This window comes from Salvelinus sp. IW2-2015, linkage group LG4q.1:29, assembly GCF_002910315.2.
Source record: "Salvelinus sp. IW2-2015 linkage group LG4q.1:29, ASM291031v2, whole genome shotgun sequence".
Taxonomy (NCBI): Eukaryota; Metazoa; Chordata; class Actinopteri; order Salmoniformes; family Salmonidae; genus Salvelinus; species Salvelinus sp. IW2-2015.
This window is the reverse complement of record NC_036842.1, coordinates 28,267,014-28,293,205: the sequence shown is the minus strand read 5'-3', so window position 1 is coordinate 28,293,205 and position 26,192 is coordinate 28,267,014. Positions and strand designations below refer to the sequence as shown.

Sequence of the window (26,192 nt, the reverse complement as noted above, 5' to 3'; positions counted from 1 at the left end):
GCGCCATGTGTGTCAGTGTGACTATGTGACTGTGTGTCAGTGTGTACTGTGTCAGTGTGTGACTGTGTGTCAGATTGTGACTGTCTGTCAGTGTGTGACTATGTGTGACTGTGTGTCAGTGTGTGACTGTGTGTCAGATTGTGACTGTGTGTGACTGTGTGTCAATGTGTGAGACTGTTTGTCAGTTTGTGACTGTGTGTCAGATTGTGACTGTGTGTCAGATTGTGACTTGTGACTGTGTGTCAGTGTGTCAGATTGTGACTGTGTGTCAGATTGTGACTGTGTGTGACTGTGTGTCAGATTGTGACTGTGTGTCAGTGTGTGACTGTGTGTCAGATTGTGACTGTGTGTGACTGTGTGTCAGTGTGTGACTGTGTGTCAGTGTCAGATTGTTACTGTGTGTATGTGTGTGTGTTTAGCCCTTGGAGTTTAGGGTTTAAACAGTATCTTCCTGGCAAGGAAATCATCCAGAGATGTCGAATCAAATTTGTCATGTCGAGTTGCTGTGATGTTTTGGGGCACTAAACACCCTCTCATGGGAGTTGAACAGCTGGTGAGAGCAGTCCTATCTCCTGTATGTGTGTGTGTGTGTTTGCCCGTGTGTAGTGTTTACTCTGTGAAGGTTGTTGGAAGTACATACACTATAATGATATCTATTCTGAACAATGAATTTCAATTCCGGATATCTTATTTAGACATATGAACATAAACAACAACTATGATGCCGGGGCATTCCCAGCACTTCAATTTAAGCATGTGCCGTTTTTCAGTACCATATTTCTCACCACAGTATTTCTAGGTAGTATTTAGGTAATTATTTTTACAGCTGTACAGTCATTTGTCAGAAGACAGTAAGCCTGAGTAAAGCCTGCAAGAACAGCGAATGGGAGGGTCATGTCATTTGTAATTTATGAAATTTCTATATTTTTCAGTTTTAGAATGAGTTGCTTATTAGGCTATATATAGATGTGTGCCCGATGCCGCCCCTCATCTCTGATTCTCCGCTGGGCGTGCAATATCAAGTGCGTCTGAAGGCTATTTAGTGCGGTCTCTATTAAATGATCCACAGCCTATAGGCTTTAGGCTACGAAGTGCATGCTCGGGGAAGCACAGAGCACAGTTATATTTATAAGATAGCTGCTGAGACGGTGTAAATACAACTAGGCTGCATTACACACTGCAATGGATATTCCAACAATGCTCTGCTCTTGCTGATCCAATTGTTTTTAGTGTGCAGCCTAACTAATGGCTGTGCTGTGTATGACTACGCTGTCAGTTTAGGAGAGTCAAAGGCTTCTTCCAAATAGCCTATAGCTTATGTTCTGTTCAGTTTGAGGAGAAGGCGCAGGACCGGTCAACTTTGATAGCTTGTTACTACTATAATAGATTTGATTAAAAACAATTTGTTTCTTGCCCATGATGTATTTATCACAGTTATTGACCTCACAATAAGCCAGTTTTTAGAAATGTACTTTGTGGTGCTGAAACTTGAAGCAGCAGTCGCGTCACAATCAATGGGAAATGGACAGCTCATGGTGCTGAAAGTAGGCAAATTAGAGTAGGAATAATTCATTTCAACAGTCTTCATTTTAATTGGAATTTACTAACAACAAGAGGGCTTTGTGTTGGAGCCTATTTCTTCTAATTTAAGAAATAATAGGTAGGCCTATCGGTTTGACAGATGAAATTAGGCTATAGGCTGCTATATCCATAGATTTTGTCGGTCAATTCCTCCACCCACCATGCACTCTTTAAAAACAGCCAACCTTCATGTCATTGAAGGTGTCACGCCCTGGCCATAGAGAGGCTTTTATTCTCTATTTTGTTTAGGCCAGGATGTGACTAGGGTGGGCATTCTAGTTTCTTTATTTAGGCAGCCTGTTTCGCCACCTTAGTTGTGGGTAGTTGTCTGTGTTAGTGGCCTGTATAGCCCTAGTCAGCTTCACGTTCGTTTCTGTTGTTTCTTGTTTTGTTGGCGTCATTCATAATAAAGAGAAATGTACGCTCACCACGCTGCACCTTGGTCCGGTTATTTCCACCCTGACGACGATCGTGACAGAACTACCCACCACAAACGGACCAAGCAGCGTGGTAAGGAGGAATGGACATGGGAGGACATCCTGAATGGGAAAGGATCCTGAATGGGAAAGGATCCTGGACGTGGGAGGAGATCCTGGCGGGAAAGGATCGCCTGCCCTGGGAGCAGGTGGAAGCAGCGAGGAAAGCGAAGGCAGCGAGAAAAAGGGCCCAGGATTACACAGGGTCACAGCTGGCACGAAAGACCGGGATGCCACTCCCAAATTTTGTTTGGGGGGGGGCACACGGGGAGTGTGGCAGAGTCAGGATTCAGACCTGAGCCAACTCCTCGTGCTTACCGTAAGGAGCGTGGTACTGGTCAGGCACCGTGTTATGCGGTGGAGCGCACGGTGTCTCCAGTGCGCTACATTCCAGCTCCCCGCATCGGCCGGGCTAGAGTGGGCATCCAGCCAGGACGGATGGTGCCGGCTCAGACATCTGGCCGCCAGTGCGTCTCTACGGCCCAGGAGATCTGCGCCGCTCTGCGCACTGTGTCTCCGTGCGTCTGCACAGCCCAGTGCGTCCTGTTCAGCTCCCTGCTTTGCCGGACGAAGGCTAACCATCCAGCCAGGACGGTTGGCATCTACGCTCGAGACCTCCAGTGCGCCTCCACGCCCAGTGTATCCGCGTGCCTGCTCCAAGAACCAGGCCTCCAGTATGTCTCCCCAGCCTGGTGAGTCCTCGTGCCTGCTCCAGAACCAGGCCTCCTGTATGTCTCCCCAGCCTGGTAAGCCCTGTGGCAGCTCCACGCACCAGGCTGTCCAGACATCTCCTCACTCCAGTGATGATCCATGGCACGAAGCCTCCAGTGATGATCCATGGCACGAAGCCTCCAGTGATGATCCATGGCACGAAGCCTCCAGTGATGATCCATGGCACGAAGCCTCCAGTGATGGTCCATGGCCCGGAGCCTGCAATAAGGATCCATGGCACAAAGCCTCCAGTATTGATCCGCGGTCCGGAGCCTGCAGCGCCGGCCTCCAGTCCGGAGCCTCCAGCGACGGTCCCCAGTCCGGAGCCTCCAGCGACGATCTCCAGTCCGGAGCCTCCAGCGACGGTCCCCAGTCCGGAGCCTCCAGCGACGGTCCCCAGTCCGGAGCCTCCAGCGAGGGTCCCCAGTCCGGAGCCTCCAGCGACGGTCCCCAGTCCGGAGCCTCCAGCGAGGGTCCCCAGTCCGGGGCCTGCAGCGAGGGTCCCCAGTCCGGGGCCTGCAGCGAGGGTCCCCAGTCCGGGGCCTGCAGCGAGGGTCCCCAGTCCAGAGGCGCCACCAAAGTGGGGGGAGCCAGAGGTGGAGCGGGGTCTGCGTCCCGCACCGGAGCCGCCATCGAATTAGATGCCCACCCGGACCCTCCCCTATAGAGTCAGGCACCTTTGGGGTGGGTACTGTCACGCCCTGGCCATAGAGAGGCTTTTATTCTCTATTTTGGTTAGGCCAGGGTGTGACTAGGGTGGGCATTCTAGTTTCTTTATTTCTATGTTTTCTGTTTCTATGTTTTGGCCGGGTATGATTCTCAATCAGGGACAGCTGTCTATCGTTGTCTCTGATTGGGAATCATACTTAGGCAGCCTGTTTTGCCACCTTAGTTGTGGGTAGTTGTCTGTGTTAGTGGCCTGTATAGCCCTAGTCAGCTTCACGTTCGTTTCTGTTGTTTCTTGTTTTGTTGGCGACATTCATAATAAAGAGAAATGTACGCTCACCACGCTGCACCTTGGTCCGGTTATTTCCACCCTGACGACGATCGTGACAGAAGAGCTGTTAAGTTAGAACCAAGACTGGAATCGGGGGGGGGTATGAGAGGGTATGACATAGTTAGTTTATATAAACTGATCCGATTATATAAAGTAATCTATAACAACGCTTTGTAATGCCCTGCAGTGTGCTGCTCCTACCTATCTTTCCGATTTGGTCCTGCTGTACATACCTACACGTACGCTACGGTCACAAGACGCAGGCCTCCTAATTGTCCCTAGAATTTCTAAGCAAACAGCTGGAGGCAGGGCTTTCTCCTATAGAGCTCCATTTTTATGGAATGGTCTGCCTACCCATGTGAGAGACGCAGACTCGGTCTCAACCTTTACGTCTTTACTGAAGACTCATCTCTTCAGTGGGTCATATGATTGAGTGTGGTCTGGCCCAGGAGTGTGAAGGTGGACGGAAAGGCTCTGGAGCAACGAACCGCCCTTGCTGTCTTTGCCTGGCCGGTTCCCCTCTCTCCACTGGGATTCTCTGCCTCTAACCCTATTCCAGAAGATGACTGGCCACCCCTCATAGCCTGGTTCCTCTCTAGGTTTCTTCCTAGGTTTTGGCCTTTCTAGGGAGTTTTTCCTAGCCACCGTGCTTCTACACCTGCATTGCTTGCTGTTTGGGGTTTTAGGCTGGGTTTCTGTACAGCACTGAGATATCAGCTGATGTAAGAAGGGCTATATAAATACATTTGATTTTGATTTGGTCTGCGATACTAGAAACAAGCTGTAAAATAGCCGAGAAAGACGTGGCAATATCATTGTTTCAATTCTTTGACATTCAGAGGCTGAGCTACAACCTGCTATAGCCAAGGAGACAAAAAATGTACTTTGCTTGGGAAGTAATCTAATTCTGTCACTATCAATTGATTAAGCTATTCACTTTCTGTACAATAGAAGATGTTTAAACCCAGGCAGCTTTTAGGTTAGCACTTGTGTTGAAGACCTTCTCTCATTGTGGTTTCCACTCGGGTGGAAAGGTAGGCCTAACTTTTGAAAATACCATTCTCAGATTCCAAATGAAGTCTCAGATTTAATTATTTGCATACAGGGCCAGTTTTGTTGCAAACAAGACTAACATGATTTGGCATTGGAGAATATGATAAGATGAACACATAGGCCTATCTCTCTGTCCATTATTAGCCTGTCAGATGAACACATAGGCCTATCTCTCTGTCCATTGTTAGTCTGTCAGATGAACACATAGGCCTATCTCTCTGTCCATTGTTAGCCTGTCAGATGAACACATAGGCCTATCTCTCTGTCCATTGTTAGCCTGTCAGATGAACACATAGGCCTATCTCTCTGTCCATTATTAGCCTGTCAGATGAACACATAGGCCTATCTCTCTGTCCATTATTAGCCTGTCAGATGAACACATAGGCCTATCTCTCTGTCCATTGTTAGCCTGTCAGAGAACACATAGCCTATCTCTCTGTCCATTATTAGCCTGTCAGATGAACACATAGGCCTATCTCTCTGTCCATTATTAGCCTGTCAGATGAACACATAGGCCTATCTCTCTGTCCATTATTAGCCTATAATTTTGGTAATTTGTGTGGCATTAAAAAAAGATTCTGCTAATATGTAAAATTATGTAGAATTGCATGAACTGTTTATAAAAGGTATTTTTTTCTTGGACCTGCAAATACGATGATAGATTCATGCAATGCTTTTACTATAAAGGAGATCTTTCCACCTCTACTCTTGTAAAATGGATGTCTGCAAACCCACAACCTTCTGGCCCACAGCCTTATACGCTATAAAAACCTCTTCGTTGCAATGTAACAAGACAAAAACTGAAAACCTAAAACTGCATATCTAAGGCTCTGGTCTGTCCATGAAGTGAGGGTAAAAGGTAGACAGACATGTTCTCTGCTATCCACATGGTTTAATTCTTATTTTGGGTATAGGGGAGGGTCACTTTTTTTTTCAAGCGTTCAGGGAGGATTTAGGTCAAATATATTTTGCTGAAGGGAGGGCCATCTATTTTTATTTCAGAAGTCAGATTATCTCCATGTAACTATTATTATAAATAACGTTCACTCCCTTACATTTAGAATGCTCAGGCAGGACAGAAATATGGTCCAATTCACACACCTACCAATATAACCCATTGTCATCCCTACTGCCTCGGATCTGTCAGACTCACTATACACAAATACTGCATTTATAAATGTCTGTTTTGGAGTGTGCCCATGTCTGTCTGTATAAAAAAAGTAAAGAAAAAAACGTGATGTCTTGTTTGCTTAATAAAATGAATTTGATGTATAGCATTTACTTTAACTTTTTACTTTTACTTATGACAAATTAGTTATTTTTCCACCACTGTACTTAAGTACATTTAAAACCAGATACTTACATACTTTTACTCAAGTAGTGTTTTACTTGGTGACTTTCACTTTTACTTGAGTAATTCTCTATTAAGGTATCTTTAGTTTTACTCAAGTATGACCATAGCATACTTTTTCCACCACCGATTAACGGTTGTAACGTTTTTTCATCATTATAACTATCTGTGAACATTTAGACTCTCTTCATACATTCAGATTCCTATATGTTATCCTGAAAGCCCAATCACCATGACATTAAAGAATATTGGAGCTATGTGAGTATGTGATCTAGGAGTATTGAGCATCAATAGCATGACCAGATAGACTGTAACATAGTCAACATGATGTGACCACCTGTGTATCACTCCTACTTCAGTGGTGAGTTCATATATGCAGTAGTCTACTGTTGTAGTTCAGCACTCAGGGCCCAGGGTTGTTTCTGAACATACCCTAGCTAACACATTAGTATGTAGCAGCATACATTTTGACACATGATTGGCTCTAGTTAAGCAGGAAACTGCCTGGGGCTAAGAGCCAATCAGGCCTCACTGCCCGGGGGCAGGAGCCAATGAGAAGGGGCTGAGGTGATTATATTGTGAACACACAGCTAAGAGGGTCTGCGCACACACACACACACACACACACACACACACACCGAAACACAACACACACCACAGCTAATTAGCTAAAGATAATTTCATACACGAGGGATTTGTCATTTTTATTAGGATCCCCATTAGCTAACGCCATAACGCTAGCTTATCTTCCTGGGGTCCAACACCAATTAACAAGACATTACAAACAATAGGGTTGGACCATTAAAACCAGCCAAATTTAAAACAAAAACACTCCATATTTGAAATTACAGATGCACAAAATCAAGTGTAAAAAATGGAACACAGAAGAAGAAGAATCTGCCTCAGGAACCACAACGAAAATATACTTTTTAAATATAAAATCAGATATGAGATATATATATTATTTGGTTTACATCATTTCCACAGTTTTGTACAATCATAAGGTTGATGTGGATTCATGATGAAGATTTACAGTAGGCCAGCTAGACAGTCGGCCAACCACACAGATGTACAGTAGATCAGCCAGCCAGATAGCAAACCAGGCAGCCAGCCAGTCAGCCACACAGACAGATACAGTAAACATTAGACCAGCCAGCCAGCCAACATGCCAGCCAGCCAGTCGGCCACCCAGACAGATATACAGTAGACCAGCCAGCCCCTCAGCCAGCAAGACAGCCAGTAGACCAGACAGCCAATCCAGTCAGCCTGCTCTGTGTGTCTGTGATCTGTCTGCAATGTGTCAGCAGCACCCGGGACTCCCTCTCTCAGCCAGAAACAGCTGTCAGTCACACTCTAGCCCCTGGCTCACTGCTGGACACCCAGCACCCCAGCACCAACCTGCACTGCATGGTGTCCTTATTCCTCTCTCTCTCTCTCTCTCTCTCTCTCTCTCTCTCTCTCTCTCTCTCTCTCTCTCTCTCTCTCTCTCTCTCTCTCTCTCTCATCTCTCTCTCTCGCTCTCTCATCTCTCTCTCTCTCTCTCTCTCTCTCTCTCTCTCTCTCTCTCTCTCTCTCTCAATTCAATTCAATTGACTTTATTGACATGGCAAGTTATTATTACTTACATTGTCAAAGTATACATATCGAAAATTTAAATAAAATTATTATGTATATATATACACAAAATATATATATTTATATATAAATAAATGGTGGGACTAACAGTAATAGTAATAGATCTCTCTCTCTCTCTCGCTCTCGCTCTCTGTCTCTCTCGCTCGGTCTCAATCTACCTTCCCCTCTCTTCTGTCTCGTTCTCTGTCTCTCGCTCTTTGTCTGTCTCTCAATCTCCCTCTCTCTCCTCTCTCTGTCTCTCGGTCTCAATCTAACCCCCCTCTCTATCTCTCTCTCTCTCTTTCTGTTTTGTTCTCTATCTCTCTCTCTTTCTCTCTGTCTCTCGGTCTCAATCTAACCCCCCTCTCTATCTCTCTCTCTCTTTCTGTCTCGTTCTCTATCTCTTTCTGTCTCATTCTCTATCCTCTCTATCTTCTCTCTCTCTTTCTGTCTCGTTCTCTATCTCTCTCTCTCTGTCTCTTGGTCTCAATCTAACCCCCCCCCCTCTCTCTCTTTCTGTCTTTCTGTCTCGTTCTCTATCTCTCTCTCTCTCTCGTCTCTCGGTCTCAATCTAACCCCCCCTCTATCTCTCTCTCTGACTCTCTCACTCGGTCTCAATCTATCCCCCTTCTCTCTATCTATTCTCACTTCTCTCTCTATCTCTTCTCACTTCTCTCACTCTTTCTTCTCACTTCTCTCTCTCTCTTTCTTCTCACTTCTCTCTCTCTCTCTCTCAGACAGAAGTATCAGCGTATTTCAGACTAATCTCCGATTGGTGAATAGCTTATAGATTTTTCTACTGTTGTCATAGAGAGACAGTGACTGAGAGGAAGGGCTGTCAGTGCCAACAGGGTTATTCTGACGTTAGAGAGACAGCTGTCATATAAGCTTCAAGTTCAATTGCATGCACATCCCTGACAACCTGAAATGGTCCCTTCACACAGACAGCGTGGTGAAACAGTGCCTCTTCAACCTCAGGAGGCTGAAGGAATTTGTCTTGGCTCTTAAGACCTTCACAAACTTGTACAGATACTCCATTGAGAGCCACCAGGTAGTCTACCATGCACTTTAGAGACTGCTGCTCTATGTATATAGTCACTGAACACTGGTCACTTTAAAAATGTTTACATAATGTTTTACACACTTCATATGTATACTGTATTCCTGTCAAGGCTCATTCTACTGTTGTACATTCCTTTTCTATTCATATACTGTCCATACTGCCTATACACACCATTTCATATATATATTTATATACACAGTATATACAGTACCAGTCAAATGTTTGGACACGCCTACTCATTCAAGGCTTTTTCTTAATTTTTACTATTTTCTACATTGCAGAATAATAGTGAAGACATCAAAACTTTGAAATAACACATATGGAATCATGTAGTAACCAAAAAAAGTGTTAAACAAATCAAAATAAGTTTTATATTTGAGATTCTTCAAAGTAGCCACCGTTTGCCTTGATGACAGCTTTGCACACTCTTGGTATTCTCTCAACCAGCTCCATGAGGTAGTCACCTGGAATGCATTTCAATTAACAGGTCTGCCTTGTTAAAAGTTAATTTGTGAAATGTATTTCCTTCTTAATGCATTTGAGCCAATCAGTTGTGTTGTGACAAGGTAGGGGTGGTATACTGAAGATAGCCCTATTTGGTAAAAGACCAAATCCATATTATGGCAAGAACAGCTCAAATAAGCAAATAGAAATGACAGTCCATCATTACTTTAAGACATGAAGGACAGTCAATCCGGAAAATGTCAAGAACTTTGTAAGTTTCTTCAAGTGCAGTCGCAAAAACCATTTAACCTTTATTTAACTAGGCAAGTCAGTCAAGAACAAATTCTTATTTACAATGACGGCCTACCCAGGCCAAATCCTAACCCGGACGATGCTGGGCCAATTGTACACCGCCCTATCACGGCCGGTTGTGATATAGCCTGGACTCGAACCAGGGTCTGTAATGACGTCTCTAGCACTGAGATGCAGTGCCCTAGACCGCTGTGCCACTCGGGAGCTCGGAGCTTGGGAACCATCAAGCGCTATGATGAAACTGGCTCTCATGAGGACCGCCACAGGAAAGGAAGATCCAGAGTTACCTCTGCTGCAGAGGATACGTTTGTTAGAGTTACCAGTCTCAGAAATCGGCGATTAACTGCACCTCAGATTGCAGCCAGAATAAATGCTTCAAAGAGTTCAAGTAACAGACACATCTCAGCATCAGCTGTTCAGACGAGACTGTGTGAATCTTGCCTTTATGGTTAAATTGCTGCAAGGAAACCACTACTAAAGGACACCAATAAGAAGAAGAGACTTGCTTTGGCCAAGAAACATGAGCAATGAACATTAGACCGGTGGAAATCTGTCCTTTGGTTTGATGAGTCCAAATTTGAGATTTTTGGTTCCAACCGTAGGTGAACGGATGATCTCAGCATGTGTGGTTATCACGGTGAAGCATGGAGGAGGTGTGATGGTGTTGGGGTCCTTTGCTGGTGCCGCTGTCAGTGATTTATTTAGAATTCAAGGCACACTTAACCAGCATGGCTACCACAGCATTCTGCAGCAATACGCCATCCCATCTGATTTGCGCTTAGTGGGACTATCATTTGTTTTCAACAGGACAATGACCCAAAACACACCTCCAGGCTGTGTAAAGGCTATTTGACCAAGAAGGAGAGTGATGGAGTGCTGCATCAGATGACCTGGCCTCCACAATCACCCGACCTCAACCCAATTGAGATGGTTTGGGATGAGTAGGACCGCAGAGTGAAGGAAAAGCAGCCAACAAGTGTTCAGCATATGTGGGAACTCTTTCAAGACTGTTGGAAAAGCATTCCAGGTGACTACCTGATGAAGTTGGTTGAGAGAATGCCATGAGTGTGCAAAGCTGTCATCAAGGCAAAGGGTGGCTATTTGAAGAATCTCAAATATTAAATATATTTGGATTTGTTTAACACCTTTTTGGTTACTACATGATTCCATATGTGTTATTTCATAGTTTTGATGTCTTTACTATTATTCTACAATGTAGAAAATAGTAAAAATAAAGAAAGATCCTTGAATGAGTAGGTGTTCTAAAACTTTTGAACGGCAATGTATATATATTCCGAACTTTGACCATGGCTCTGATATTTCTACCTTTCTCTCTTTATTTATTTTAAGGGATTTGTGTATTTAGTTTTGCATTGTTAGGTATTACTGCACTGATGGAGTACCAAATATAATCATTTCGCTGCAACTGTGATAACATCTGAAAAATATGTGTATGTGGTTAATCAAATTTGATTTGGATTAGAGCTCAAGGCAGCCCTGAGTTCAGAATGGACTGTCTGACTGACTGACAGTCTGTCCATCTTTCTGACTGGCTTGACAACAGCTTAACACCCCAGGATGATGTCAATCTCTGGTGAAGACAGTTTTTCTGGGGACAAGCTGAATTAGCTCAGAAATACATCATCACCATTAAAACAGAGCCCACGCGTCCCTGGTTCTGTCAGGCTCTCTGCCGCAGTCTCTCCAGAGGTTTGCTACCGAGCGTAGCTGCATGTGTGCAATCTGTCCATGAGCTGCTCTGTCGATTAGCTGTATGGATCTGTTTGTTTGCTTTTAGCGAAGTGCATTCTGTATACTCTGCGGGGCCTGCGATGCTTTGTAGGAATTCAGAAATGGACCGATCTCTATGGAGACTGGGGCCAACCAGCTCTGTCTTTGACTGTCAGTCCAGCTGCTTAGTTCCACTTTCTCTCTCTCTATTAGCGTTAGCGGCTCTCTATTAGTTCTGTCCATTGGGGTGTTCTGTCTGTTAGCTGCTTGCTTGATATGAACTTTACCCTTGTTGTTTACATCCTGTCTGACAGCTGTACACACTACACAATGTCCATTAGCTCTTAGCCATTAGCATTAGCCACTAGCTCTGTCGGCTAGCCGTTAGCTGCATATGCTAACACTTGGCTCAGCCCGTGGCGGCGGCGCGATGCTCATTGACCCTGCCCGGTTCAGCATCGACATCTTGGTGATCCCCTCGCTGCCAACGGTAGAGAGTGGGAAATTCTCGTAGCTCTCTGGCGCCCCCAAACCACAGTGGCAGCGCTGCAGCTGGGCCTTCAACTCCCTCTGGAAGTTACTGTTCAGGAAACCGTACACCTGTGTGTGTGTGTAGACAAAGTTTAAATGCAGACCACCAGCACCTTAATATGTTTGTAATGACATTTACATTTCCAACATTTTAATCAATACAGTTGAGTTAAGTTCATTTAAATTCAATTCAGTTAAGTTAAATTAGATTTGATTAAATTTCATTCAATTCCACTCCACCCCTCTCTACCCCACTCAATCCTTTCAAGCTTTTCTTGAGGAATTCTCCCAGTCCCTCTCTGTAAATCTTCTGGGAGAGGAAGGCAGCTAGCACTTCCACATCACTCAGCTACCCCTCTCACTACCGCTACCCTAACCCTCTGGGAAAGAGAGGAAGGTAACTAGCACTACCACTCTCACTACTGCTCTCAACCTTCCGGGCTGTTCGGACAGAGGGAAGACATGCTTTTCAAGAGCAAGAACAAGGACACAGCATCTTGTGTCCTGCTTTTAACCGGGAAACTACAATCAAAACTGGACCAAATGTGGAAAAAAGAGAGCCAACCACAGGCCCAGGACCCTAGAATAGAGATATAAAGGAACAAGCGCCCCTTGCACAAAACAGTTGAGAAAATAACAGAGGTGATACATGGATTCTAAAGCATTCATTTTTTGGAATGTAAACAACTGCAAACAAACTGTAAACAAATTGGTTACTCAGTAGAGAAGCTTCTTAAGAAAAGAAAAAAATAACTTCATAAGAAGTTAGTGCAATTCCTCAACAATATCTTAAGATTTAATGATTTTCTTACAAACTTCTCAAATATTCTATTACAAATCTTCTTAAGATGTTTGTTGCCAGGCAACTGATTTAGCTAGCTATCTAGCTAGCAATGGCAATCATGTTAGCATATTTCCTACTGAGATTACTGTTCTAAACATGTTATTGGGTTTAAAATAATCAATACTGAATCTTTCAGATGAAGTTTGTGAGTGAATAAAACATGTTCAATTGCTTTCGTGAGCGTATTCTCTCACTACCCTGAGTTTAAGACCAGGGTTTAGCTATCTTGGAATTAAAGACAAATCTAAAAACGTTATTTTCAATAACCTTCAATAAACTTTTTGCTTAAGGAGAAACATAAGAAATAGCGCAAGAACATTTCCAATAACCTTTTTGAGAAATATCAACTTTGCTTAATTTTCTTCGTAAGTCTATAGTTCAGGAAAAAATGGCAGTTAAGAAGAAATGTCTTTTTAAGAAGGTTTTGTGAATCTGGGCCCAGGGAAATCTGCACCTGGCTTGTTGATTTTAAAACAGGCATTTCAAACAAAAACAATTCAAACAAAAACCAAAACAATAACAATGGAACTATCAGCAATAGTCCCAGTCGTTATTCAGGTAATAATGAATTCCCCTCGACCACGCCCACAAACCAACAGTCTTTCCTATTGACCCCCATTGTAAAAGAGGCAACTTCGTTGTCGATTTTTTTGTTATACAGAAATAATAAAACATGCCGAAAAGCTGCTGTGTTGTTCAATGTGCATGTAGCCAAGTAAAAAATCCCGACCTATGGTTCGCAATGCTCCCACATGGCGAAATATAGCCTGTGAGAAGAGCCCTCTGGATTCAGGCTATTCGGTGTGGCAAAGTGGGAAATGTTGGGACGCTGTGTCCAACTAGGCTAAAACATTTCATCAAAGTAAGACATTTAACTTGTTTAGTACAGTTCGTTTGTAACTCTACTCACTACTTATAGTCTGTTTGTAACTCTACTCACTACTTGTAGCTGTATAGTCTGTTTGTAACTCTACTCACTACTTGTAGTCTGTTTGTAACTCTACTCACTACTTATAGTCTGTTTGTAACTCTACTCACTACTTGTAGCTGTATAGTCTGTTTGTAACTCTACTCACTACTTTATAGTCCTGTTTGTAACTCTACTCACGTACTTGTAGTGTATAGTCTGTTTGAACTCTAACTCACTACTTATAGTTGTATAGTCTTATGGTAAACTCTACTCACTACTTGTAGCTGTATAGGTCTTGTTTAACTCCACTCACTACTTGTAGTCGTATAGTCTGTTTTGTAACTCTACTCACTACTTGTAGTTGTAATAGTCTGTTTGTAACTCTACTCACAACTATCTGTAGTTGTATAGCCTGTGTTGTAAACTCTACTCACTACTTGTAGTTGTATAGTCTCGTTTGTAACCTCTACCCAGACTTGTAGCTGTATACGTCTGTTTGTAACTCCACTCCTACTTGTAGTCGTATAGTTGTTCTGTAACTCCTACTCACTACTTGTTACGTTGTCATCTAGTCCTGTTTGTAACTCTACTCACTACTTGTAGTTGTATAGTCTGTTTGTAACGCTACTCACTACTTTGTAGCTGTATGGTCTGTTTGTAACTCTACTCACTACTTATAGTCTGTTTGTAACTCTACTCACTACTTGTAGTTGTATAGTCTGTTTGCAACTCTACTCACTACTTGTAGCTGTATAGTCTGTTTGTAACCTACTCACTACTTGTAGCTGTATAGTCTGTTTGTAACTCTACTCACTACTTGTAGTTGTATAGTCAATTTGTAACTCTACTCACTACTTGTAGCTGTATAGTCCGTTTTTGTAACTCTACTCACTACTTTGTAGCTGTATAGTCTGTTTGTAACCCTACTCACTACTTGTAGCGTATAGTCTGTTTGTAACTCTACTCACTACTTGTAGTTGTATAGTCTGTTTGTAATCTACTCACTACTTGTAGCTGTATAGTCTGTTTGTAACTCTACTCACTACCTGTAGCTGTATAGTCTGTTTGTAACTCTACTCACTACTTGTAGCAGTATAGTCTGTTGTAACCTACTCACTACTTGTAGCTGTATAGTCTGTTAGTAACTCTACTCACTACTTTGTAGCTGTATAGTCTGTTTGTAACTCTACTCACTACTTGTAAGCTGTATGGTCTGTTTGTAACTCTACTCACTACTTGTAGCTGTATGTCTGTTTTGTAACTCTACTCACTACTTGTAGTTGTATAGTCTGTTTGTAACTCTACTCACTACTTGTAGCTGTATGGATCTGTTTGTATAACTCTACTCACTACTTTAGTCTGTTTGTAACTCCTACTCACTACTTGATAGTTGTATAGTCTGTTTGCAACTCTACTCACTACTTGTAGCTGTATAGCCTGTTTGTAACTCTACTCACTACTTGTAGCTGTATAGTCTGTTTGTAACCCTATCACTACTTTTAGCTGTATAGTCTGTTTGTAACTCTACACTACTTGTAGTTGTATAGTCATTTGTAACTCTACTCACTACTTGTAGCTGTATAGTCGTTTTGTAACTCTACTCACTACTTGTAGCTGTATAGTCTGTTTGTAACCCTACTCACTACTTGTAGCTGTATAGTCTGTTTGTAACTCTACTCACTACTTGTAGTTGTATAGTCTGTTTGTAACACTACTCACTACTTGTAGCTGTATAGTCTGTTTGTAACTCTACTCGCTATTGTAGCTTGTATAGTCTGTTTGTAACTCACTCCTACTTGTAGCACGCTTATAGTCTGTTTGTAAACCTACTCACTACTTTGTAGCTGTATAAGGTCTGTTATGTAACCCTACTCACTACTTGTAGTCTGTATCGTCTGTTTGTAACTCTACTCACTACTTTGTAGCTGTATAGTCTGTTTGTAACTCTACACTTCATACTACTTGTAGCATAGTAACTCTGATACACTACTCACTAAATTCGTGCTGTATATACTGTCTGTACTCTAAACTCCACTACACTGTAGATTGAGTCTGTTATGTAACTCTACTCACTACTTGTAGCTGTAAAGTCTGTTTGTAACTCTACTAACCTACATTGTAGCCCTAAAAAACGTATGGATAGTTACCCACATTTATCTATAGTCTGTTTGTAACTCTACTAAAAAATACTTCGTAGCTGAGCTCACTAGTAGTACTGTGTAAAAACTTACTCACTACATTGTAGCTTTATATCTGTGAATACTCATACTTATCTAGCTAAATTAATTCCTGTTGTGTAACTCCATTTCCACTACTTGTAGCTGTATAGTCTTTTTGTAACTCTACTCACTACTTAGCTGTATAGTCTGTTTGTAATCACTCACTACTGTAGCGTGTAAAGTCTGTGTTTGTAACTCTACACACTACGTCATATGTGGTAATCTATTCTACACTAAAAACTGAGGAGTTATAGTCCGTTGTAACTCTACTCACTACTTGTAGCTGTATAGTCCTGTATGTAACTCCTACTCACTACTTGTGAGCTGTATAGTCTGTTGTAACTCTACTCAATACTTGTAGCTGTATATCTGTTTGTAACTCTACTCACTATTGTAGCTGTATAGTCTGTTTGTAACTCCACTCACTACTTGTAGTCGTTATAGTCTGTTTTAACTCTACTCACTACTTGTAGTTGTATAGTCTGTTTGTAACTCTACTCACTACTTGTAGTTGTAAGTCTGTTTGTAACTCTACTCACTACTTGTAGATGTATGGTCTGTTGTAACTCTACTCACTACTTATAGTCTGTTTGTAACTCTACTCATACTGTATTGTATAGTCTGTTTGCAAACTCTACTCACTACTTGTAGCTGTATAGTCTGTTTGTAACCCTAACTCACACTTTGTAGCTGTATAGTCTGTTTGTAACTCTACTCACTACTTGTAGTTGTATAGTCATTGTAAGCTCTACTCACTACTTGTGCTGTATAGTCCGTTTGTTACTCTACTCTCACTACTTGTAGCTGTATAGTCTTGTTGTAACTCCTACTCACTACTTGTAGCTGTATAGTCTGTTTGTAACTCTACTCACTACTTGTAGTTGTATAGTCTGTTTGTAACTCTACTCAACTACTTGTAGTGTATAGTCTGTTTGTAAACTCTACTCACTACTCTGTAGCTGAATAGTCTGTTTGTAACTCTACTCACTACTTGTAGCAGTATAGTCTGTTGTAACCCACTCACTACTTGTAGCTGTATAGTCTGTTAGTAACTCTACTCACTACTTTGTAGGTATAGTCTGTTTGTAACTCCTACTCACTACTTGTAGCTGTATGTCTGTTTTGTAACTCTACCTCACTACTTATGTCTGTTTGTAACTCTACTCACTACTTTGTAGTTTTGTATAGTCTGTTTGAACTCTACTCACTACTTGTAGCTGTATAGTCTTGTTTTAACTCTACTCACTACTTATAGTCTGTTTTGTAACTCTACTCACTACTTGTAGTTGTATAGTCTGTTTGAACTCTACTCACTACTTGTAGCTGTATAGCCTGTTTGTTAACTCTACTCACTACTTGTAGCTGTATAGTCTGTTTGGTACTCCTACTCACTACTTGTAGCTGTATATAGGTCTGTTTGTAACTCTACTCACTACTGTAGTTGTATAGTCATTTGTAACTCTACTCACTACTTGTAGCTGTAATAGTCTGTTTGTAACTCTCTCCTACTTGTAGCTGTTATAGTCCTGTTTGTAACTCCTACTCACTACTTGTAGTTGTATAGTCTGTTTGTAACTCTACTCACTACTTGTAGTTGTATAGTCTGTTTGTAACACTACTCACTACTTGTAGCTGTATATGTCTGTTTTGTAAACTTCTACTCGCTACTTGTAGTTGTATAGTCTGTTTGTAATCATACTCACTTACTTGTAGCAGTATAGTCTGTTTGTAACTCTCTACTCTACCTACTTTGTAGCTGTATAGTCTGTTTGTAACCCTACTCACTACTTGTAGTCTGTATAGTCCTGTTTGTAACTCTACTCACTACTTGAGCTGTATAGTCTGTTTGTAACTCTACTACACTAACTTGTAGCTGTATAGTCTGTTTTGTAACTCTACTCACTACTTGTAGCTGTTAGTCTGTTTGTAACTTACTCACTACTTCTAGCTGTATAGTCTGTTTGTTAACCTCTATCTCACTACTTGTAGGTAATAGTCTGTTCTGTAACTCTACTCACTACTTGTAGCTGTAATAGTCTGTTGTAATTCTCTCGACTACTTGTAGCGTATAGCTGTTTGTAACTCTACTCACTACTGTATTGTATAGTCTGTTTGTAACTCTACTCACTACTTATAGTCCTGTTTGTAACTCTACTCACTACGTTGAGCTGTAATAGTCTTTTTGTAACCCTACTCACCTACTTATACTGTATAGTCTGTTGTAACTCCACCTCACATAACTTCTAGCTTTGTATAGTCTGTTTTAACTCCACTCACTACTTGTAGCTGTATAGTCTGTTTGTAACTGCTACTCACTACTTGTAGCTGTATAGTCTGTTTTGTAACTCTACTCATACTTGTAGCTGTAAAGTCTGTTTTTGTAACTCTACTCACTACTTGTGCTTATATGTCTGGCGTGTAACTGCTACTCACTACTTATTAGTCTGTTTGTAACTCACTCATCTGTCACTGTAGTCTATTGTAAATACCTAGTAGCTGTATAGTCTTTGTAACCTCACTCACACTTAGCTGTATAGTCGTGTTTTGTAACTCCACTCACTACCTTTCCAGCTGTTATAGTCTGTTTGTAACTCCACTCAACTACTACTTGTAGCTGTATAGTCTGTTTGTAACTCTACTCACTACTTGTAGCTGTATAGTCTAGTCTGTTTGTTTGTGTTGTTGGTCTTGGCTAGCTTAATGTTCTGGTCGGTTGTTAGCTAGCACTCACTCAAGTGGCTGCTAGCACAGTCATGAAAAGTGGCATGAGAGAAGCACTACAATATTATGTTTTCTAAGTAGTGAGAACGCTAGGGAGCAGCCATTGTTGAAAAGTAATCTTTAGACATGTTGTGCTTTTCTTAAATATAGTTATGTAATCGACTTAAACAAGCAGACAACAAGAAAATTGTATTTGAAAAAGGTCAAGTTTTTGCTGTGAGCCAATGAGGTAACTACAGGTTGTTTTCCCCACAGGCGTGCAGGTTTGTCTAATACCGACTGGATCTATAGCAAGAGCAGTAGCAACGGAAACTTCAGCAGCAGTAGAAGTCTCACCACGCCCGTTTGTCTATCCACCATCTGTGACATCAGGACATTCCAAAAGGTGTCACAAACTGAAGCAATAAAGGGACAGCCCAGATACATTACTTGGTCACTATGTGCATTTGCAAAACACATGAACTAACCTCCTGTGTTTCACCTGTTGCCCAACGACATGGCACTCTGCCCTATGTAGACACTAAAAATACATAACAAAAAGGGGCATTGGAAAAGGGATGGCAGATTCTGATTTTGGAGGACCAGGAGAAAGAAAGCGAGATCAGGTACCTCACAATAAACATATACCTGAATGGGACAGTATTGGTTCAAGGGAGCGAATGATGAAGTTGCGCTCCACACCTTTGTAGACAGATTTTTTACACTCAAATCTGTGGTGGAAGCAGAGGGAAAAAATGACCAGTACCTGATCAACATTACAACATCACAAGCAAGTTCCAATGAACCCAATGAACAAAGACAGTGAACAAAGACAGAGAGGACATGGTCAAAGAAATGGCCAAATCATCACCTAAACCCAATTTCATTGTGGTGCAGATGAGAGGCAGCCTCTCCCAGCTAGACTCAGAACTCGTAGAGTTAAAAGATCAAGTCCTGGACCAGCTCTCTACCAGCACTGACGTAGAGATGGAGCAGCTGAGTGACCAACTCTGCCACGTGAAGAATGAACACAGACGGTTGATAGAAAATCTGACATCAGAGAGAAAGAAAGGAAATGACAGAAGAACTCTGGAAAAAAAATAATAATAATACATTTAAAAAAATCCAAGATGGCGTAGGAGTCAGACATCTTTGTCTTTGTCTCGTCCCATGTATATATCTTTTTATATCTTTCTCTTCGCATTCTTTTTAATATTTTTCCTAAACCTCAACTTCAAAATACTCTCCTGCAACCCGCCTCACCCAATGTGGTGTGGATCTGTTTTTTTTCTTAAGTATTTCTATTTACCTCCGAACTGGAATACCTCAACTGAAGCTAGCTAGCTAACTAGCTACCAGCTATCAGTCAGCTAACCACTGCTAGCGGTCATCAGCTAACCTTTAGCTCGGAAAGCTCTCGCCAGTTCGTACAACGCGTTTCAAACAAGAGCATACTGGACCTATTTTTCGCTCCATATCCCCGTATTCCTACCGCAAACTCTGAACCTTTTCATCTGGATCATCACAGCTAGCTAACCGCAACCCGGGTTGACTACTCCTGGCTAACATTTCCGTCCTGGAGCTAGCACCAACTGGCCTGGAGCTAGCCCATGCTAGACCCATCTCCCGGCTAGGGCTCCGGAACCCCGCCGATCCTTCACGACTGGAATACCGACATAATCTGCCCGAGGATCCCAACAGGCCCCTCAGGGGCAACGTCCCCTGAATGCCCATTTTGCTAACCGCGGCTTGCTAGCTATCTAGAGTATATTGGACTGTTAGCTGATCCATCGGCCAGTTTCTTGGACCACTATACCCATTTTGCCAGTTGGACTTGGACCCCTCTGCTACTTGGAACCCTACTAATTCCACGACTGGTCTATCGACGTCACCGCACGAGGAGGCAAAAACAGACTTTCCCCCATCGCGACGTCCATCTAAGGCCCTTATGCTAGCTTGCTAGCCCCGGCCTGCTAACTGTCTGAATCGCCATGTCCCCAGCCAGCCCAACCACCCATTGGACCCATACGATCACTTGGCTACGCATGCCTCTCCCTAATATCAATATGCCTTGTCCATTACTGTCTTGGTTAGTGATTACTGTCTTATTTCACTGTAGAGCCTCTAGCCCTGCTCAGTATGCCTTAACCAACCATGTTGTTCCACCTCCCACATATGCGATGACATCACCTGGTTTAAACGTCTCTAGAGACTATATCTCTCTCATCATTACTCAATGCCTAGGTTTACCTCCCATGTACTCTCTTCCTACCATACCTTTGTCTGTACATTATGCCTTGAATCTATGCTATCGTGCTCAGAAACCTGCTCCCTTTACTCTCTGTTCCGAACGTGCTAGACGGCCAGTTCATATAGCATTTAGCCGTACCCTTATCCAACTTCTCCTCTGTTCCTCTGGTGATGTAGAGGTTAATCCAGGTCCTGCAGTGCCTAGCCCCACTCCCACTCCCCAGGTGCTCTCATTTGTTCACTTCTGTTACCGTAAAAGCCTTGGTTTCATGCATGTTAAAATTAGAAGCCTCCTCCCTAAGTTTGTTTTATTCACTGCTGTAGCACACTCTGCCAACCCGGATGTCTTAGCCGTGTCTACAACATTTTCCGCCAAGATAGAACTGCCAAAGGGGGCGGTGTTGCAATCTACTGCAAAGATAGCCTGCAGAGTTCTATCTTACTATCCAGGTCTGTACCCAAACAATTCGAGCTTCTACTTCTAAAAATTCACCTTTCCAGAAACAAGTCTCTCACCGTTGCCACTTGCTATAGATCTCCCTCTGCCCCCAGCTGTGCCCTCGATACCATATGTGGATTGATTGCCCCCCATCTATCTTCTGAGCTCGTGCTGCTAGGTGACCTAAACTGGGACATGCTTAACACTCCGGCCATCCTACAATCTAAGCTTGATGCCCTCAATCTCACACAAATTATCTATGAACCTGCCAGGTACAACCCCAAATCCAGAAACACGGGCACCCTTATAGATATATCATCCTAACTAACTCGCCCTCCAAATACACCTCTGCTGTTTTCAACCAAGATCTCAGCGATCACTGCCTCATTGTCTGCATCCGTAATGGGTCTGCGGTCAAACGACCACCCCTCATCACTGTCAAACGCTCCCTAAAACACTTCAGCGAACAGGCCTTTCTAATCGACCTGGCAGGGTATCCTGGAATGACATTGACCTCATCCCGTCAGTAGAGGATGCCTGGTTATTCTTTAAAAGTGCCTTCCTCACCATCTTAAATAAGCATGCTCCATTCAAAAAATATAGAACCAGGAATAGATATAGCCCTTGGTTCACTCCAGACCTGTCTGCCCTTGACCAGCACAAAAACATCCTGTGGCGTTCTGCATTAGCATCGAATAGCCCCCGTGAAATGCAACTTTTCAGGGAAGTTAGGAACCAATATACACAGGTAGTTAGGAAAGCCAAGGCTAGCTTTTTCAAACAGAAATTTGCATCCTGTAGTACAAACTCAAAAAAGTTCTGGAACACTGTAAAGTCCATGGAGAATAAGAGCACCTCCTCCCAGCTGCCCACTGCACTGAGGCTAGGAAACACTGTCACTACCGATAAATCCACAATAATTGAGAATTTCAATAAGCATTTTTCTACGGCTGGACATGCTTTCCACCTGGCTATCCCTACCCTGGTCAACAGCCATGCACTCCCCACAGTAACTCGCCCAAACCTCCCCCACTTCTCCTTCACCCAAATCCAGATAGCTGATGTTCTGAAAGAGCTGCAAAATCTGGACCCCTACAAATCAGCCGGGCTAGACAATCTGGACTCTCTCTTTCTAAAATTATCTGCCAAAATTGTTGCAACCCCTATTACTAGCCTGTTCAACCTCTCTTTCGTATCGTCTGAGATTTCCAAAGATTGGAAAGCTGCCGCGGTCATCCTCCTCTTCAAAGGGGGAGACACTCTAGACCCAAACTGCTACAGACCTATATCTATTCTACCCTGCCTTTCTAAGGTCTTTGAAAACCAAGTTAACTTCTTATGGCTGCCGGGGCAGTATTGAGTAGCTTGGATGAAAGGTGCACAGAGGTGCCCAGAGTAAACGGCCTGCTCCTCAGTCATAGTTGCTAATATATGATAATACATAATGAATTATGTCTGTGAGTATAACAGAACTCATATGGCAGGCAAAAACCTGAGAAGCTCCACTTCCTGTTTTTTTCTGAGGCTGGTAGTTTTTCAACCAAGCTCTCATTGAAATTACAGCGAGATATGGATGACTTTTCACTTCCTAAGGCTTCCACTAGATGTCAACAGTCAATAGAACTTTGTCTGATGACTCTGCTGTGAAGGGGGGCCGAAGGAGACAGGAATGAGTAACCAAAGCAATGAGGTGACCACGCTTTGACCACGCGCGTTCACGTGGGAGGCAGCTCCGTTCCATCGCTCAACTGAAGTCAATGTAATTCTCCGGTTGGAACGTTATTCAAGATGTATGTTAACAACATTCTTAAGATTGATTCAATACATCGTTTGACATGTTTCTACTGACTGTTACGGAACTTCTGGACATTTCGTCACGTTATAGTGGACGTGCTTTGTGACTTTGGAATTGTTTACCAAACGCGCTAACCAAAGTAGCTAATTGGACATAAATAACGGACATTATCGAACAAATCAAGCATTTATTGTGGACCTGGGATTCCTAGGACTGCATTCTGATGAAGTTCATCAAAGGTAAGGAAACATTTATCATGTATTTTCTGGTCTCTGTTGACTCCAACATGGCGGCTAATTTTACTATTGTTCTGAGCTCCGTCTCAGATTATTGCATGGTTTGCTTTTTCCGTAAAGTTTTTTTGAAATCTGACACAGCGGTTGCATTAAGGAGAGGTATATCTATAATTCAATGTGTATAACTTGTATTATCATCTACATTTATGATGAGTATTTCTGGTCATGGATGCACCTCAGCCACGATCAAGGTCCTAAACGATATCATAACTGCCATCGATAAGAGACATTACTGTGCAGCCGTATTCATCGACCTGGCTAAGGCTTTCGACTCTGTCAATCACAACATTCTTATTGGCAGACTCAACAGCCTTGGATTCTCAAATGATTGCCTCGCTTGGTTCACCAACTACTTCTCCGATAGAGTTCAGTATGTCAAATCGGAGGGCCTGTTGTCCGGACCTCTGGAAGTCTCTATGGGGGTGCCACAGGGTTCAATTCTCGGGCCGACTCTCTTCTCTGTATACATCAATGATGTCGCTCTCGCTGCTGGTGATTCTTTGATCCACCTCTACGCAGACGACACCATTCTGTATACCTCTGGCCCTTCGTTGGACACTGTGTTAACTAACCTCCAGATGAGCTTCAATGACATACAACTCTCCTTCCGTGGCCTCCAACTGCTCTTAAATGCAAGTGAAACTAAATGCATGCTCTTCAACCGATCGCTGCCCGCACCTGCCCGCCCATCCAGCATCACTACTCTGGACGGTTCTGACTTAGAATATGTGGACAACTACAAATACCTAGGTGTCTGGTTAGACTGTAAACTCTCCTTCCAGACTCACATTAAACATCTCCAATCCAAAATGAAATCTAGAATCGGCTTCCTATTTCGCAGCAAAGCATCCTTCACTCATGCTGCCAAACATACACTCGTAAAACTGACCATCCTACCGATCCTCGACTTCGGCGATGTCATTTACAAAATAGCCTCCAACACTCTACTCAACAAATTGGATGCAGTCTATCACAGTACCATCCGTTTTGTCACCAAAGCCCCATATACTACCCACCTCTGCGACCTGTATGCTCTCGTTGGCTGGCCCTCGCTTCATACTCGTCGCCAAACCCACTGGCTCCAGATTATCTACAAGTCTCTGTTGGGTAAAGCCCCGCCTTATCTCAGCTCACTGGTCACCATAGCAGCACCCACCCGTAGCACGCGCTCCAGCAGGTATATCTCACTGGTCATCCCCAAAGCCAATTCTTCCTTTGGCCGCTTCTCCTTCCAGTTCTCTGCTGCCAATGACTGGAACGAACTGCAAAAATCTCTGAAGCTGGAGACTCTTACCTCCCTCACTAGCTTTAAGCACCAGCTGTCAGAGCAGCTCACAGATCACTGCACCTGTACATAGCTCATCTGTAAATAGCCCATCCAATCTACCACATCCCCATACTGTATTTATTTATTTTGCTCCTTTGCGCCCCAGTATCTCAACTTGCACATTCATCCTCTGCACATCCAGTGTTTAATTGCTATATTGTAATTACTTTGCCACCATGGCCTATTTATTGCCTTACCTCTCTTATCCTACCTCATTTGCACATGCTGTATATAGATTTTCCTACTGTAATATTGATTGTATGTTTGTTTATTCCATGTGTAACTCTGTGTTGTTGTATGTGTCGAACTGCTTTGCTTTATCTTGGCCAGGTTGCAGTTGCAAATGAGAACTTGTTCCCAACTAGCCTACCTGGTTAAATAAAGGTGAAATAAAAATTATAAAAAATGAAGACAGTGACAATGAGAAAAGTAGAGGAGATCAAGGAGATGAGAAAAGAGCTTTTAGAAGTAAAAAAGGACCTGAAGAAAAGGGGACACCATACGGACTCTGAAGGATTAGCTAGCCAGGGTCACAAACCCCAGCCCACCTCCCACTGTGCTCCACACACTCATCCCCACCAGCTCTCCAGGAGATCCCTCTCCACCCAACACCAACCGTCCCCCCTCAGATCCATCTCCAACAAATAACAACCTCCCTACCACCTCTGCTAGCTCAACCAACACTCCCACCAACGCTCCAAGAACAACCTGGGAATGGAGTCATTCTCTGTGACTACAACGGAAACATCTATGGGAAGAGAACTACTACCTGATATGGAGGTGAGAAAAATATGGTGCCCCACACCCTAGAGTGCCCTCAAAATAATTTCAGAGGACAGTTTAATAGCAGCGAAGACAATAAAAATCCACACTGGAACGAACGACCTAAAGAACATGAGAGGACGTGTGGCCCCAGCTATGGAAGAAATAGCCAATATGGCCACAGAGAGATACCCATCTGCAATAATTATCATTTCATCTCTTCTCCCGCGCTGCGATATGCCATTCAATATTATTTTAGAAAACAAACTCAGAGCTCTCAAGAAAACGTGCACTAAGATCTAACATCTTTTTGGCACACCACAAAGACATCCACCCTCACCTCATGCAAGACCATGTCCATCTAAATTGGTGGTGTGCAAACGTCTTAGCAAAGGTGCTAAAGTACATGGCCAATATGCGAAGAAAGACTAAGAGCATCCGGCCTATGGGAAGCCAGCAAATAAGAACATCACACCCAGAGAGCCCTCCACCAAGAGAAGTCAGCACTCCGCACAGAGAGACCCTCACATAACCCAGAGAGCCCAGCACTCCACCCAGAGAGCCCTCCACCAAGAGAAGTCAGCACTCCGCCCAGAGAGACCCTCACATAACCCAGAGAGCCCAGCTCTCCACCCAGAGACTCCCACACTCCACCCAGAGTGTCCAGCACTCCGCCCAGAGAGCCCAGCTCTCCACCCAGAGACTCCCACACTCCACCCAGAGAGTCCAGCACTCCGCCCAGAGAGCCCAGCTCTCCACCCAGAGACTCCCACACTCCACCCAGAG

General features: G+C 43.2%; 1 protein-coding gene across 1 annotated transcript in view; it reads right to left on the bottom strand.

Moving 5' to 3' along the window:
* Window positions 1-9,662: 9,662 nt before the first annotated feature.
* Window positions 9,663-26,192, bottom strand: part of LOC111960876 (neuropeptide Y receptor type 4) — a 33,899-nt gene continuing 17,369 nt past the window's right edge. Inside the window, 1 exon segment of the mRNA XM_070442755.1 lies at window positions 9,663-11,933. Within this exon segment, the coding sequence (XP_070298856.1) occupies window positions 11,718-11,933 (216 nt within the window). The 3' untranslated portion in view covers window positions 9,663-11,717.